Consider the following 14,608-nt stretch of genomic DNA (forward strand, 5'->3'; position numbering starts at 1 on the left):
TTCATTATTGCCCAGTCCTGCAAGTTATTGTGGCGGTGAGCAATTCTACTGAAAAATGTATAGCAAAGACTCCTTGAAAAGCAGACGGGCATTACAAGGGGTCCCGGGAATTTATGAGTCTTCGTCCATTTTCTCTGAGCAGCTCCTGAGAATGATTCAGTTCCTCTCAACAGAAGGAATGGCATTTGTACAACTGACTCCTCTTCTCTCATTCAGCACTAATCACAACAAGAGCATCACAGCCCACGGCATGGATTCCATTGCATCTGGAATTTCTTTTCCTCAACATTCCTTAATATGGCTGTAATTAAGAATAGCGTGTTTTCTTAGAAATAAAAAACCTTGATGCAAGGTTCCAAAGAAAGATTGGCCATATTTGCTATTCCTTTCTGGCCAGCTCCCTGGGTCAAACGCTAGAAGCTGTGATGATAAACACTGATTCCGAGTATGAGGCCCCGTGATATTATTTAACTATCCACAAGAAACAAAAAGGCATAAATTGTAACAATATGCATGCATCTCACTTCTTGAAACATAGCTTGTATAGGTGACAAACTACTGGAAAACTCTCAGGGCCAGATCCTCAACTTGTGTACATCAGCATAGCTCCACTGGAATCAACAAAGCCAGGGCAGTTGATGCCCCAGCTGACGGTCTGACCAAGTCTTGACGCCTGTAATAGGGAAATGAACTTGGAAAGATGTCCTAATGTTTGACAAATGGTTTCCTCTACTCCTCTTTTCAGGTAGCCCAGACAGGTGGAACCTCTCTCTTCTGAAGAATCAATTCCCACAGCAGTTTCTGACCCATAACACATTTGGTTCTGATAATAAAAGGCATTGCTCATGCTCAAAGGTTTCTTACTAAAAATAAAGCTTCCAAATATTTACTCCAAGAGCCTTGTTGACATCTGCTCAATTAGATCTGCACTTTCTGAGAAGTAAATGAACCTGTAGCCACTTCAGAAACTTTAAAAGTTTTAGGTGGGGTATTCAAAAAGCACTCATATGTTGGCCTGGACTTTCACCCACAGAAGTCAATTACCGTCTACTTCAGGAGGACCAACGTTGGGCCAGGGCTTCGTGCTTTTGAAAAATCACCCCCTTGGTAATTGAAGAAGCTTTGAGCACAGAGAACGCTCCACTATGCCTCTGCATTCCAAAGCAGCCAAGGGAACCAGAAGGTGGCATTTTTCTTCATGTGGAATCCTACGATTTGACCAGTGGATGCACCACTTTTTTCAAATAACGGCACGGCCTGCAGGTTATCTAAAGCATGAGCTGGTGGTGACAGACTGCTTTGGGATGTCTGCCAAGACTCTCTAGTCACTTGATCCGCCAATGCATGATGCTCAGGCAGATTTGGGAAGCTTCGGTTTTTGTGGAACAATCTCAGTAATGATTTTCCTGTGCTTTGTGCCAAATTTGTGAAATAAAATTAAATGTCTAAATCTACTAAAGGAATCGCCAACCCAGGCTCCTGTGCACGGTACATACAACATCCCTTGCAGTGTCAGTGCTTCATTTCTGCGGTACAAAAGGCATTTGTCTGGGAAAGCCCTGAGTGCATTAAAATGCGTGCATAGGGAGTGGCTGAAAGATTGATTGGAGAATGATCAAATCAGATGTTGAACAGCTCAGAGGGTCAGAGTACCATGAAAGAGTTACTCACTGAGCACGAACAGTTGAAAAGAGCAATCTCAGGCCATTTCCCCATATGGTACACTTCTATAACTCAGGAAGATTGCGGTGAGGATGCTCTAATTCAAAGCAGAAATCATCCGCTGCCTTCTTGCTTCCCTGAACCAAAACTAGCTGTGGCTTCCGTTGTCCTTTTCTGTTTTGGTGAGCTTCCCAGCCGCTCATTTAGACAGAGGTAATCTCCAAGTAGAGAGAGACAGGCAAGCATGGATCTCAGACAACTCCTTGGCCTGTGCGGTGCTGTTCCAGGGAATCTGCAAAGCAGGGACAGCCCAGAGAATGAACCTAGTTTTTGAAGAGATAAGAGGTTGCATTGTGGGGTAATGTCTATATTGACTTTGCCCCATGCAAGTGTTGGTGTCAATCTGCTCTGCCACGCACTAGCAGAGTCCTTGCTGGATGGGGAAGCAAGATGGAGGTTTGTTAAAGGAGGGAGAAAGTGAACTGTCATACTTTGGGGACATATTCTCCAACAGAATGACCCAAAGAAACTTGTTTTTATAAGTGTTCAGATTGCTTCTATTTCTCTTCTCCAACTCCAGGCAGACAGCAAGACAGAATTCTGGCAGAATTAAGTAAGATTGCAGACTTTTTCCCATTCAGTGTGCATGCTGGAAATCAAGCCAGCAATGACACCATCTAGAGATGTTAAACTTAGCATTGTGCACAGTAGCTAAGAATTTCATACAAATCCATGGAAGGGATCTGGGTCTTCTGAGTTTTGCCAGTACTCACTCAGGATAACTTATCCTTAACTAATCTATTGAAGGCAGAAGTGAATTACACTTCGGATATCGAAGGCTGTGTCCACACTAGCAATTTTCTAAAAATACTCCAACAGCATATGAACCCTGGTGCGATTTCACTGGTGGCAGCATTAGTGTAGAGAGGTAGCTGGTGTTAATACCACTATGTTGTCCAATCCTGTTCCGAGTAAGTCTAATGATGGTTAAAACGCACTAGTCTTCCACCATTGCTACCATTTGTAGGAGTGCAGTGGTGAGAGAGGTTTTTTAAAAGTGCCAGCGTAAACAAGGCCACACCACACATTGATGGCAATCTCCCAGCTCTGGAAGATGTAAGGGTGAAAGATGCATTTGAAAGACAAGCAAACAAATGAGAGAAAACATCACAGGACTCACTCATGGTTTCTCTCTGCTTCTGGAATCCTGTCATAAGATGCTCCATTTCATTTATGTTTGCCACAGAACTGCTGTGTTACTAAACCAGTATTTTTAAAGGCAGGATACTAGCGCGTTCCTTTTTCAAAACTAGGAGTAAATCATTTCGCACTGAAAAGTGCAATCTGGTAGATATTGCCTTTCTATGGGCATCTTCTTTGTCACAGCTAGATTAGGCACAACACAAAGCAAGCAATAAACTAGTGCACCAAAGTCTCTTTTCTTCCCTCTTTGTCCTTCTTCACGCTGCCTCTCGTGCCCAATCGTGACTTCAGATTCTCAGAGACACTAGTGAGAAACAAGACTGTCATTCATCAAACAAATTCCAGATTAAATCAGAGGAAGGCAGCATGCTCAGATATAAAGATGATGCACATGGTTCCTGAAAGAATAACTTTAGCCCAGCCTGCAAGATGTTAAACAAAATGTGTTTATTCATCACTCTCTGCACCTGGCAGCCTCAATATCATGAAAGATAACAAAGGGCTCCTACTGGAGAATAAAGATGACCAACTTTTCTTTTGGAAACTTCCCGCGTTCTATCACTACTTTGTTTCAATGTCTCACAGACTGGGCCCCAGGTAGCAGAAATTCTCCCAGGGAAAAGGCAGAGGCAGCAAAAAATGGCCACATACTCTGCATGGGGACAGAGTAGGCCAAAGGTGGACAGCAAAGTGTAGGATGGGATCATGGCCAGGGGAGCCAATTCAATGCATCTCCTCAGCAGCTCCCACATATGGGTCTTCTATGAAGGCTTTGGAGATGCCCTTCTGTTGATGGAAATCTCAGAGCAGAATGGCAGTGGAAATACCTCTCTGCCCCAGACCAAATCAGACTCAACACTGAAAAGTTATTACCCAGTTACCAAAATTCATTGTGAAAGCACAATAAACTTACCCAAAATATCACAACCTTACATCAGTAGCAGTCCTCAAAGGATGGACAGCACAGTTATTGCTGCTGATGTTTTGCTTACCAAAAAATGTTTTTTTTATTTGCTAAAGGAAAGGTAAATCTAAAATTTCTGGAGAACTCAATCTGTACTGAACATGCGACAGGTAAGAGGGGTTGTTTTTTTTTTATATATATATATGTAATCATTAGCATTTTCCATCAAGAACCTTCACTGTGGATTTCTGAATTTTGTAGTGTTTAAGTTTTGCTAATGCAGTTTTTGTTCCCTGGGTAAAAAATTAAGCATTAACCTCAAAGTTTTTTTTGCCTGAGTTAAATAAATGGTTGTGTGGATATTCTTCTCAGGTGCATTGAACTCTCTGGGGTATCAGCATCCCTTTTACAGGAAATTTCACCTTCTTCTGGAGTGGAGCAGGGCTATTCTGTTCTGATCCAGTGGGCATATGCCACAGGATCATTGCTCAGCAATTGTAGAGAGATGACCATTGGTGGTCGAGGGTCCTTCTCTTCTATATCTATTTTCTCATACCAATTTACCCTATAGGACTGCAGTGGAGATGGGCTTTTGAAATTAGTCAAATTTGTATGAAGAAAGGAAGTTTGATATTCTTGCATCTGAAGAAGGGAAGATTTTTTACCCATGGAAGCTTATTACCAAATAAATCTGTTAGTCATTAAGGTGCCACCAGACTCCTTGTTGTTTTGGGGGATACAGACTAACACGGCTACCCCCTGATACTTGATGTTCTACAGGCTGCTGTATTTTATTTGGTTCTGTAATTTATGGCAGGGGAGTCTAGAACCTTGGCTAGGCAACCCTTGGTATTTGTTTGTTTTTAAATAAATCTAAGTAAATAAATAAAAATTCTTTACTGCTATTGTAAATTTAATTATTGTTAGGCAATCGGAGCTGTTCAATGAGCATTATTTAATTGCAACTGACTCTAAATAAATAAAATAAATATTTGTGTGTTGGCAATTTAAAAAAGGCCAAAGGAGAATTAAACAGTTGAAATGCACTTAGGTCTAAGATAAGCAATAGACAGTAATGTTAAGGTAGAATTATTTTTGTTTGTATTTATATTATATATATTTGCATTTATATTATCAAGCCACATCCTGACACTATCACTTTAATCCTTACTCAGGCAAAACTCTCACTGACCTCAATGGAGAACTGCCTGAGTATGCAGTAAAAGCATCATGATTTTACCCTTTTTTTAATTAAAGAGTTAATCATTCTAAACAGCTTACATTTTGCCTGTAGTGTCTGTCTCAAAACACGTTTTAAACAATTCCTCAGTCTACCTCCTTATCCCTTCTGTTCCCAGTGGACAACCACACAGCAGTGTTTTTTTGAGACAGACAGAAGACCCAACAAAGTTAAGCATCAGGCAGAACATGCTCTGTTAAGCTCTGACGACATGGAAAGTGTGAATCAGAATTAATACACCTAGTTCAAATTAAATAATGCACAAAAGCAGTTAGCACACTTGAAAAGCACCAGTAATTTTGATACAGAAATGGCCTTCCCTCTTTCTCTTGCCTATTGCTCGCACACAGTTTAATATAACTGCATCTGCAATTGCTAAAAGAAGAGAAGTACAATAACAGGCACAGAAGTGAGGGTAATTTTAGTCAGAGCAGCAGGATAAATCTTGGGCTAAGTAACCATTCTTTATACATGGCCCATCTGCTTCCCTATTACTCTCGAAATGAGGAAATTTGGGCTTGCATTGTTTGTATGAGTTTGAAATTATTTCTAACCTGCATGTTGTCTGTAGCGTCACCAAGCAGACCTCCAAAAGTGATAGCATTGGTCACTGTGGCCAGGTAGATGAAGAGAATGGCTGAAAGAGCTTGGATATTTAAAGCATCATAGAAGTCACTGGCAAAGAAAGGTAGTTTCCTCTTTACGTCTTTGACTAAACCACCACAAAATCTGAGGAAATAAGATTAGGCAAGAGAAGAAGGTGAAAAAAAAAAAGTCTTACAATTACATTTATCATGATGAGCAACTAATCAGGGACATCATCAAAAATGAGGGGCTATGCAATCTGAAAGGATATGGGTCATTGCAGTTATTTCTACACAAGGCATAAATTGATGGGTGTTTGAGTCAGATAACTGCTAAATGGAAAATGCTTCAACATATTTAAAAAGTAGAATTGGGAGTCAAACGGTAAGTCCAATGGCTCCTCCTTGATTTGGAGGGCAAGGGAAATTCAAGCAATTGGAAGCACGTTCTTTTTAAACGATCAGGAACTGAAGAGAATTTGGTCTGTATACATTTCCAGTGGGCATTGTACAGAGAACAGGGTAAGTAACTTCACACTACAAGAGAGACTTTGGTACCGATGCCCATTGGCGTCAATCATCCACTGTTGGCATGAGAAGCACAAATCTCACTTTTTATCCTCTCTGTCATATAGTCCACCAACACCACAACTTCATCGGTATAATTGCATTTGACCCATCTACCTTCCAAACTATTTACTGATTGGAAGATAACAAATCTGTAACATTCTCAGGCAATTCAGACACAGAACATTAAAGAGATATGATCACAGACAAGCACAGGATTACTGTTATGGTTCTTTATGACAACATGAATTTCTTGCCTTTCTAAGAAGGAACATTAACTAACTTGTAATAACAGGCTTTCAGCTTTATTTTTTTTTTTAATACCTGCAAACATTCCAATAATGTTTTAACTGATATCTGACTTATAACCTTAACGTTATATCTCAGCAAAGTTTTATATTTGGGAATAGTCTTGGGATCTCAAAGCACTTTATAAAGCCCCATGTTACTAAGAAATAGTAATAGCCTGGAACCATCTTCTCAAAAACTAAGGAATGTTACTTCAGCTTCCCATCCAGTCTGGCAGTCTAGTGAGTGGGAAAAGAGAACAGTTTTAGATATCTCCCTGAGCTACACATCTCAATTACAGTAACACACTACACTGACACTGCGTTGCTGAACTGAACCGGGCCTAATTCTACATTCTGTTTAACATTAGATTGATACCAGCATAACTCCATCAAAACCAACGGAGTTCACTGGCACGAAACCAAAGTAACAGAACAGGGAATCAGGCCTCATGCGACATTATCTTCTCCGTTTCTGTTCTATTAAATCTCTCTTTTGGGCTCTTCTACATTGTAACAGGAATGTCAGGAAACAGGATCTCTCTTTTACTGACAATTGACGGCTTTGAACATTTATTTTATAAACTCGTGATAGCCTGCAAACAGCTAAAACATTTCCACAAAGATGAATGGAAAAGAATTGGTATTTAGGATGTACGCACTTCATAACGATCAGTGTAATTGCACACCTTCATAGGCCAAGCATTTCACAAGTGACTAGCAATTTGGGGGTTCTCATTGTTTGAGTCTCCAATCTAAGACACCTTGAAGGGGTCTGAGTTACAGAGGGCTGGTGCTCAGGATCCTTTAAAAGTTCTCAAAAAAACTCACAGGTCACTTCTGAAAATGGTAGCCATGTGCATAGCACGTGAGAGCAATATTAGAAGATGCGAAGTTAAAGGGGCTAAAAGGGCAAAGCATCAAGCTGAACAAATCAGAGAATCCGTCACTGACCTGCCAGTTCGTTGTAGTTCTTCAGTGTCACCGTGGCCCCCACCTCCATGGCCCGCATCATGAGGCGTGTCTCCATTCATCTGCACGTTCTCCCCACCCGAATACATGTTTTTCCTATGCAGAAAGGCAAGTCACACTGAGGATTCACTGTGTTCCACGCTATAGGACAAAAATCTATACCCAGCTCCATCACACAAGCCTCATATGCCATGTCCTTTCTGAAGTGGTGGCACATAAAACAACACAGAATGCTCCTGCTATACAAGCAGCCAGACCGGCATGCTGCAGATAAGGGATTAACTCTTTGCATACTGGAAGCTGTAAAATAAAATTTGATATTGAGCTTATCTACAGTTACAAATGGCTTGCTGTATTAGGACACAGAGATTCTCCCAAAGAAGTGCTGGTAGAAGCACAGTGCTGCAGAGACATTCCCCACGGGGTTATTAGCAAAGACCTGAAATTATAGCGTAACTCAACATTCTCAGACACTGCTTTCAGGCACATTCTCTTCTACTGTGTCATGTGGAAAATTCAATGCTGAGGGGAAAAAATGACAACTCCTCTGCTTCCTTCCTATTCCTCCCCTTCCACTGCACTGTTTGCACTTGCAACCCTCATTCACCTGCTTTCGTTCCTCAAGCTTGGAGAGTAAATGCTGCGGATCCAATTTAAGTGGCCAAGCATGTCTTCCTCAAGATACTCAACCCCAGTTGCCCTGCACTCTCATATAACTGAGAACGGGAGCCAGCCCTGCCTACATAAACATCACTTGCTTTAATGTAACACATGTTCTTGGGTTCAACCCATCACACTCCCTTCATCTTCTTGAGTTAATACGCTGGCCCAGGATATCCTACTCTGTTGTTACTGACAGGAGCCCTGCTACTCCCTGCTGTTACCTTTTATCAGAAGATGGGAGAGATTTGGGGGGCTCTATCCTGATGGCAGGGTCCCACTCCCCAGGTGGAAGCACAATGACTTCATCCAGGAACTCATCGATTCCAGCGATCAGGTCCTGCCTGTCTTTGGCTTTATAGGCAATGTCATGGAACACCTGCAGGAGAAGCAAAAATCTCAATGCAGCAAGAGTTTTACTATTTTCTACAGCCAAGACTTACAACAGATCTTTCAGAAAAGCTTTAATAGACTCACACTCAATACACTACAAAAAATATAAATTAAATTAATGGAGATATACCTATCTCCTAGAACTGGAAGGGACCCTGAAGGGTCATTGAGTACAGCCCCCTGCCTTCACTAGCAGGACTGATTTTGCCCCAGATTCCTAAGTGGCCCCCTCAAGGATTGAACTCACAACCCTGGGTTTAGCAGGCCAATGCTCAAACCACTGAGCTATCCCTCCCCGCACTGATTGATAGATAGATAGATAGATATCAGTGGTACTTGGGTCAGTTAGATATGACCTTCAGAGCAAAGCTGGCCAATGTTTTTTGAACAAAGATTTTAAAACAAAAATGGCTTTTTTTTTTAAATTGCCCTCCCCGACCAAAAAAACATGACTTTCTTGACATGCTTTGTTTTTAACAACATTTTTATGAAAAATGTTAGCAAAATTTTTCATTTGCCACAAAGCCAGTTTTCAGTAGCCAAAAAGTTTCAACAGACATTTCAGTAATGCTTTGAGTGGGATCGGGGAAAAGTCATTCAGTTTTAACAAGTCACTAAAAATGTCAAGAAACAAAAAAAAAGGGGGGTTCTGAACCCTATGAAACAGAAATAACTTCAACATTTTATTCAGCATTTTTAATGAAATGTCTTCTGGCCACCTCTACTGATAGAGTCAGAGAGTTTAACACCAGAGAGACCACCAAGATCACAGGCCACCAATACCACCCAGCATCCGCACGCTAAACCCAACACCTGAAACTAGACTAGAGTATTACAGCTCACAGGAGCGTGGGCCATAGGCAGAGAACAGAAGGGACTGAGGTGCACCAGTGTCAAAGGTCCCTGCAACACAGGGAAATAATTTAGTGAGACATACCAAGTTGGGCCAACTAGAAGTAAACGAGTGAGGCTGAAGCCAGTGGTTAAACAGAGACAAAAGAATACTAAGATTTATTTTCTTAACATATTTTGAACCTTTCAGAATGACAATTCAGGTTGGGGGGGGAGGGATCAGCATATGGAAGCACTTGAAAACTAGTGGACTTTCAAGAGGCATTGGAGGAAGGAGAGAGAGGACACTGGGTGCATGGGAAATTAGGAGATTATTATATTCCGCCCCTGTGCTCAGAACAAAGACAGAGCTTGAAGTGGGTGAATGAAACCAAGGGAATCGTCAGAGAACAAAGGAGCACAAGAAGAAAGAGAAAATGCTAAGATGTTGGTGAGATACAGTTGTGCAGAGCCCAAGAGACACTGAGAAGAATGTTTAACTTATGTAGATAGTATATCACATCACATCACATCACATTATTGGTGTGTATTATTAGAAAGTAATTAGTAGGTACAGAGGGGTAATGTGCAATTATTAGTTAAAGCAGTGCTCTGGGACACAGGGCAACACATGGTGGGTGTAACTATTTCGACAATACGATGCACTGTTAGAGTTGCTGTGGGGTAACTGTGATCTTGGAATGTGAATAAAAAAAGCACAGTTTATAAAGTAACTCCAATGTATTTGAAAAAATTACAGATTGCAGGGAAAGATGCAGGAAAGAAACGTTCTAGTTCTACACATTTACAGAAGTGTGGAGGCAGATTAAATAATGAAGAAAAGGAATTTAAAGATAATCAGAATTTGATCTCTCAGCTGTACATAAAGTCAGCACTCATGGATCCATCACCCAATTTGCCATCCAAAGTAGCCTCATGTACGGTACTGATATGTGGAACCCAAAAAGTTACTATATGGCTAAAGAAGAGGATGGCTACCATCTAGGTTGATGAAACAGCAGCAAACAATTGGACACTGTATGCAAAGATGCCTACCTCATCCGACATCAAAGTGGCAATGGATCGACCAATCTCATGGTAGGACTTAGCTTTTCCCTTCGGACCCAGCAAAATGAATAGGAATCTGACCAAAAACAAATGGACCATTACCATCCAGGATAGCAAACTGTATCATTTACTCATTGTACCATAAACTCGTCTACAATCAATAAACAGCGTGAACACAGAGATTCGTCTTTACAAGGATCATACTGTAGTAGTTAGAGATGCAATCCATTCCACTTCCTGCAAAACACACAGGATATAATCAGATTTTAAGAGTGAGATTTTCAAAAGGAATCAGCATTGACCAAACTGCTCCCACTGAAGTCAGTGGTAAAACTCTCTGACTTCAACAGGACCAGATTTAGGCCAGCACTGGGCACATTTGAAGACTTCACTCTAAACCCACAATGCAGTTGTATTTCATTAAAAAAAAAAACCCAAGGTGAATCTTGTTTCAGTGTACAGTACATTCAGGTAAAAGTTGCACAAAATACGAGGAATCTAGGAAAATTTGCAAAATGCATTATTTTAAACTTGGGTTTTCAGAATTGCAGAGTCACTACTGCTCCCACTGATTTCAACAGGAGCTCAGTCCCCTTCATAGTCAGGCCATTGGCCCATAGGAGGAATGAGACTAGGCCTTTGTGTCAACAGCATAACTAGTGTATGTCTCCCTTTGAGATTCACACACTTCAGTTAATCAAAACTTGCTATCCTAGCAAATTAGGGGATCAAATTCTTCCTTCAGTTATGTGGTCCTCGAAGTTTTTCCTCTAAAGACCTAGGTCACCACTACACACAGACTCCTTGGCTCAGATGTCAATCAGGTTTCTTTGTATTTTCTTCATCAAACCAGTGATGGCGCTACACAGAGGGGTCTAGCGACCAGCAGCAACCCCTGCAACCTAATTCATGAGCCAGGTGCAGGCAGCAGCTAAAATGTGATACTCCTCAAAATGCCCAGAGACTAGGAACATGTACTGCTCACGTGCAAAAGACAATTTTCAGCAACTCCCGTGTCTCACGCTGGGTTTGATGGAGAAACACTCCACAGCAGTGCAAATCAAGCAGATTATGTGCACTGTAAATCCAGTCTGTCTGGAAAAGGGGCCAAACAAAGGCACCACAGCCATATTACTGCCCTGCTCTCTAGCAAGAGATTAAGGACCAAACTCAGCTTGGTGTAAATGGACACAACCCTCGTGCATCTCAGTCAACTCCAGAGATTTTGGTGCTGAAATTAAACCCAGTTTGCTGGAGGGATACACGAGGGGTCAGGTGCCATGCCTGCTTAGGCTAAAGAATGTGACTGAAATCTCTACTAAATGGCATAAAGAAGCATCAGAGCTCAATTTGGGGAGGGGGGGGGAAAATGTACTTGTGAGGAGGTGTAGAGTCCCCACAGTGGGTTGAGGCAAGAGTGAGCCACAGTGTCCCAGGGCCAGGCCTGCCTGCAATCGCTGTGTGGTAGCTGCTAATCCAGGAGGCAGGGCACTCCATATATAAAATATCCATGGCAGAGCAGGAAGTATCACAGGGTGAAAGCCAGGGCTGCCCACACATGGGGAGAACCCCTCTCCCCCCAAAGCAGGAAAAAACCAAACACTGGGATTTCTCTAAGGGTTAAAGGTAGTTACGTCAGAAAAGGGTGTTTTCTGGTTTGTTTCGCCGTTGCTATTTATTTTGTTCCCTTGATCAACAGAGTGATTGCACATGCCTCCTTAGAGGAAGGGAAAGGCCAGCTGGGTTAGTTTTCCCATCAGAAACCACTGGACGCTGCTTGATGGCGGGGATGCTATTTGTTATTGATCTCCTGGGAGAAGGAAATGAAGACTCCAGCCAGGTGAAGTCTTTTGTTTTTCCCACCTTCACCACACATGATGATTCATTGTTTGGGCACCTTGTCAACGTGCCACCCCGCCGGTTGCTTGCCTGGTGGTATACAGAAGCAGAGACTGAGAAATGTAAACCCTTGTTGCCAAGAGTCAGGATTCCCCAGAGAATGCCCCAAAGCTGGAAGAGTTCCAGTAAGCCGCAGTCATTGGGACAAGGCTGATATCCTGAACAATGCGCAAGACACAGATTGTGTCTACGCTTAAAAAAAAAAAATCAGACCAAAGGAAAAGGATGATCTCGTTATTAACCAATTAACTGGGACTCTGGAGATCAAGGCTCAACTGCCACAAGCTTCTTGTGTGATTTTGGAGAAGTCACTAAATTTCAGTTAAGGTTTCAAGGCATAATAATGGTGCAGAATCACAGGTTCGACTATGCAGTTCTGTACTGATAACCCCTGCCCACATACCCTTAAAACTCCTCTCGGTGTTTCTTTACCTTCTCCACCATCTTAAGGCTGCAGATGGGGGAGATCTGAAGGTAATCTGCAGAATTTTAGTCTAGAAGCTTCATTAAGACCCACCCAAGTCATTAGCGTAAATGTGGTGAATAAGTGCTTGTGAAAGTGAGAAATTCCTAGCACTGTAGACTTAAAATTAATGACTGGAGACCAAAATGAGCAGAATAGATATGATTTTAAAAGCCTGGGAAATCGAATCTGTAATGGACAGACACAGCACAGGGTGAAGGGCCAATGATGCCTCATGGAAAACTTTGAAAAACATCCTATTGCAAAACAGCTGTACTTACAGTTCCTCATCTGGATTTCAATTCCCTGTTTTTTAATGCCAAGGATGGTAAGATGGCATAAGAACAGGGACTTTGTTCAGTCCGAGCTCATGGGCTCTTGCTGCTTTCTTTTAAACAAAGATTCCGTTTTCATGTAAATATTCTTAGTAACGAAGCCTAGGCAGAGTGATTTCTAAATAGAAAAATCTTTCAAAGATTTCCATTAAGCATCAGCTGCTCTGTAACTAAACATTAGTCTGAAATCAAAACCAAACAACAATTAGAGGCAATAAGAAAGAGAATACAGAGCCATCAGTCTGCCTGATACATTTTACTGTATGGGTTATTTAGAGTGTGTTTGTTCTACATTTCCAAAGCAACATGAAGAAAAGGAATGAGGATGAAGGGGTGCACAGAATATTAGCCTTTCACCCTGCGGAGAGCTCAGTGCAAAGCCTACCTCTAAGCCATAAGATGCTGGTGCTTGTATCTTCATCCTCAACAAATGACGCCCTACCCCCTTGTAAAGTCACAGCTGATATGTTGTCCATGGGAATCAAGATTAATTTGCTTTGAAAGTGGAAGCACCAAGATGTCTAACATACTATGTTATGTCATCTTATTACTAAGAACTTTTTCTTCTCCCTCACTTTCCCTCAGGTTATTTATGACCTTCTCTACTTGAGTCAGACCTCAGTTTATGCCCATACAGCAGGATCCAGCTCCCTTCAAGTTCAGTGGGGCAGGATGAGGCAGGATCCTTGACTGTAAACTCCTCGGGGCAATCACTTGTGTCTATGAAGCACTCAGCATATTTATGGATGCTCAAGAAAAGTGGGTCAGCTGGTAAATAAATTTCCAATTATAACCTACAAAATTATACAGACACCCCAAATAAATCCTTACTCACAGTTCTAGACCAACATTTTCAAATCTGGGAGTTTAAAATTAGGCTTCTGACTCCATGTTTAGCCTCCTAAATAGAAGTGGGCTGATTTTTAGAGGCACTGAGCAGCTGCAGCTCCCACTGCAATCACCAACTGGTCTCGGGCTGCAGTAATCCGTACAGTGAGGGCATGTTTGCACAGCAATGTAAGCCCAGATAGGGTTACTTTGACTCGGGTCTGTGTACTGCAGTATGGACACCAGTGCCCTAGGTTCGAGATGGGTCAGAAAATCCTTAACCCAAGGTTAAAACGCAATGAAGATGCTCAAGCCCAGGGTTCCCTGACGCCGGTCAGCTGACTCGAGTCCCACTAACCCTAGGCTTACATTGCTGTGTTGGCACAACTGCAGCCCAACTCCTCAAAAAAATAAGGCCACCTTATGTACAAGACTAAATATGGCTTGAGGTGGTCTAAGTTTGAGCACCAACATTTGAAAGTTTTGGCTGCGGTTTTTATCAGATAACATAACAAGGGAAACCTAAATTAAAAAAAAACAGAAAAGGTTCCACCTATTGCACTTTTTAGGATCTGCGAGTTGTGAAGTGCACTTTACAGCAGACATGTTCACTGCACTGGGAGGTTAAAACAAATGACTGAATGATGAGGTAGTCCATCATAGCCAATGTGGGCCCTTCTGGGATTTCCTTTATTGGATTTCACAGGATGCA

At 41.8% G+C, this 14,608-nt stretch overlaps 1 protein-coding gene across 5 annotated transcripts in view; it reads right to left on the reverse strand.

Moving 5' to 3' along the window:
* The window catches only part of SLC4A4 (solute carrier family 4 member 4), a 303,735-nt gene that overhangs the window by 64,863 nt on the left and 224,264 nt on the right, over positions 1 to 14,608 (reverse strand). For all 5 annotated transcript variants that reach the window (XM_045019895.1, XM_045019894.1, XM_045019896.1 and 2 more), the window contains 4 exons: positions 10,360 to 10,447; positions 8,304 to 8,458; positions 7,402 to 7,515; positions 5,564 to 5,738 (listed from right to left, as the gene is read on the reverse strand). In XM_045019895.1, coding sequence (XP_044875830.1) covers positions 5,564 to 5,738; positions 7,402 to 7,515; positions 8,304 to 8,458; positions 10,360 to 10,447 — 532 coding nt within the window. The remainder of the gene's footprint in view (positions 1 to 5,563; positions 5,739 to 7,401; positions 7,516 to 8,303; positions 8,459 to 10,359; positions 10,448 to 14,608) is intronic.

This window comes from Mauremys mutica, chromosome 5 (genome assembly GCF_020497125.1).
Source record: "Mauremys mutica isolate MM-2020 ecotype Southern chromosome 5, ASM2049712v1, whole genome shotgun sequence".
Classification (NCBI taxonomy): Eukaryota; Metazoa; Chordata; order Testudines; family Geoemydidae; genus Mauremys; species Mauremys mutica.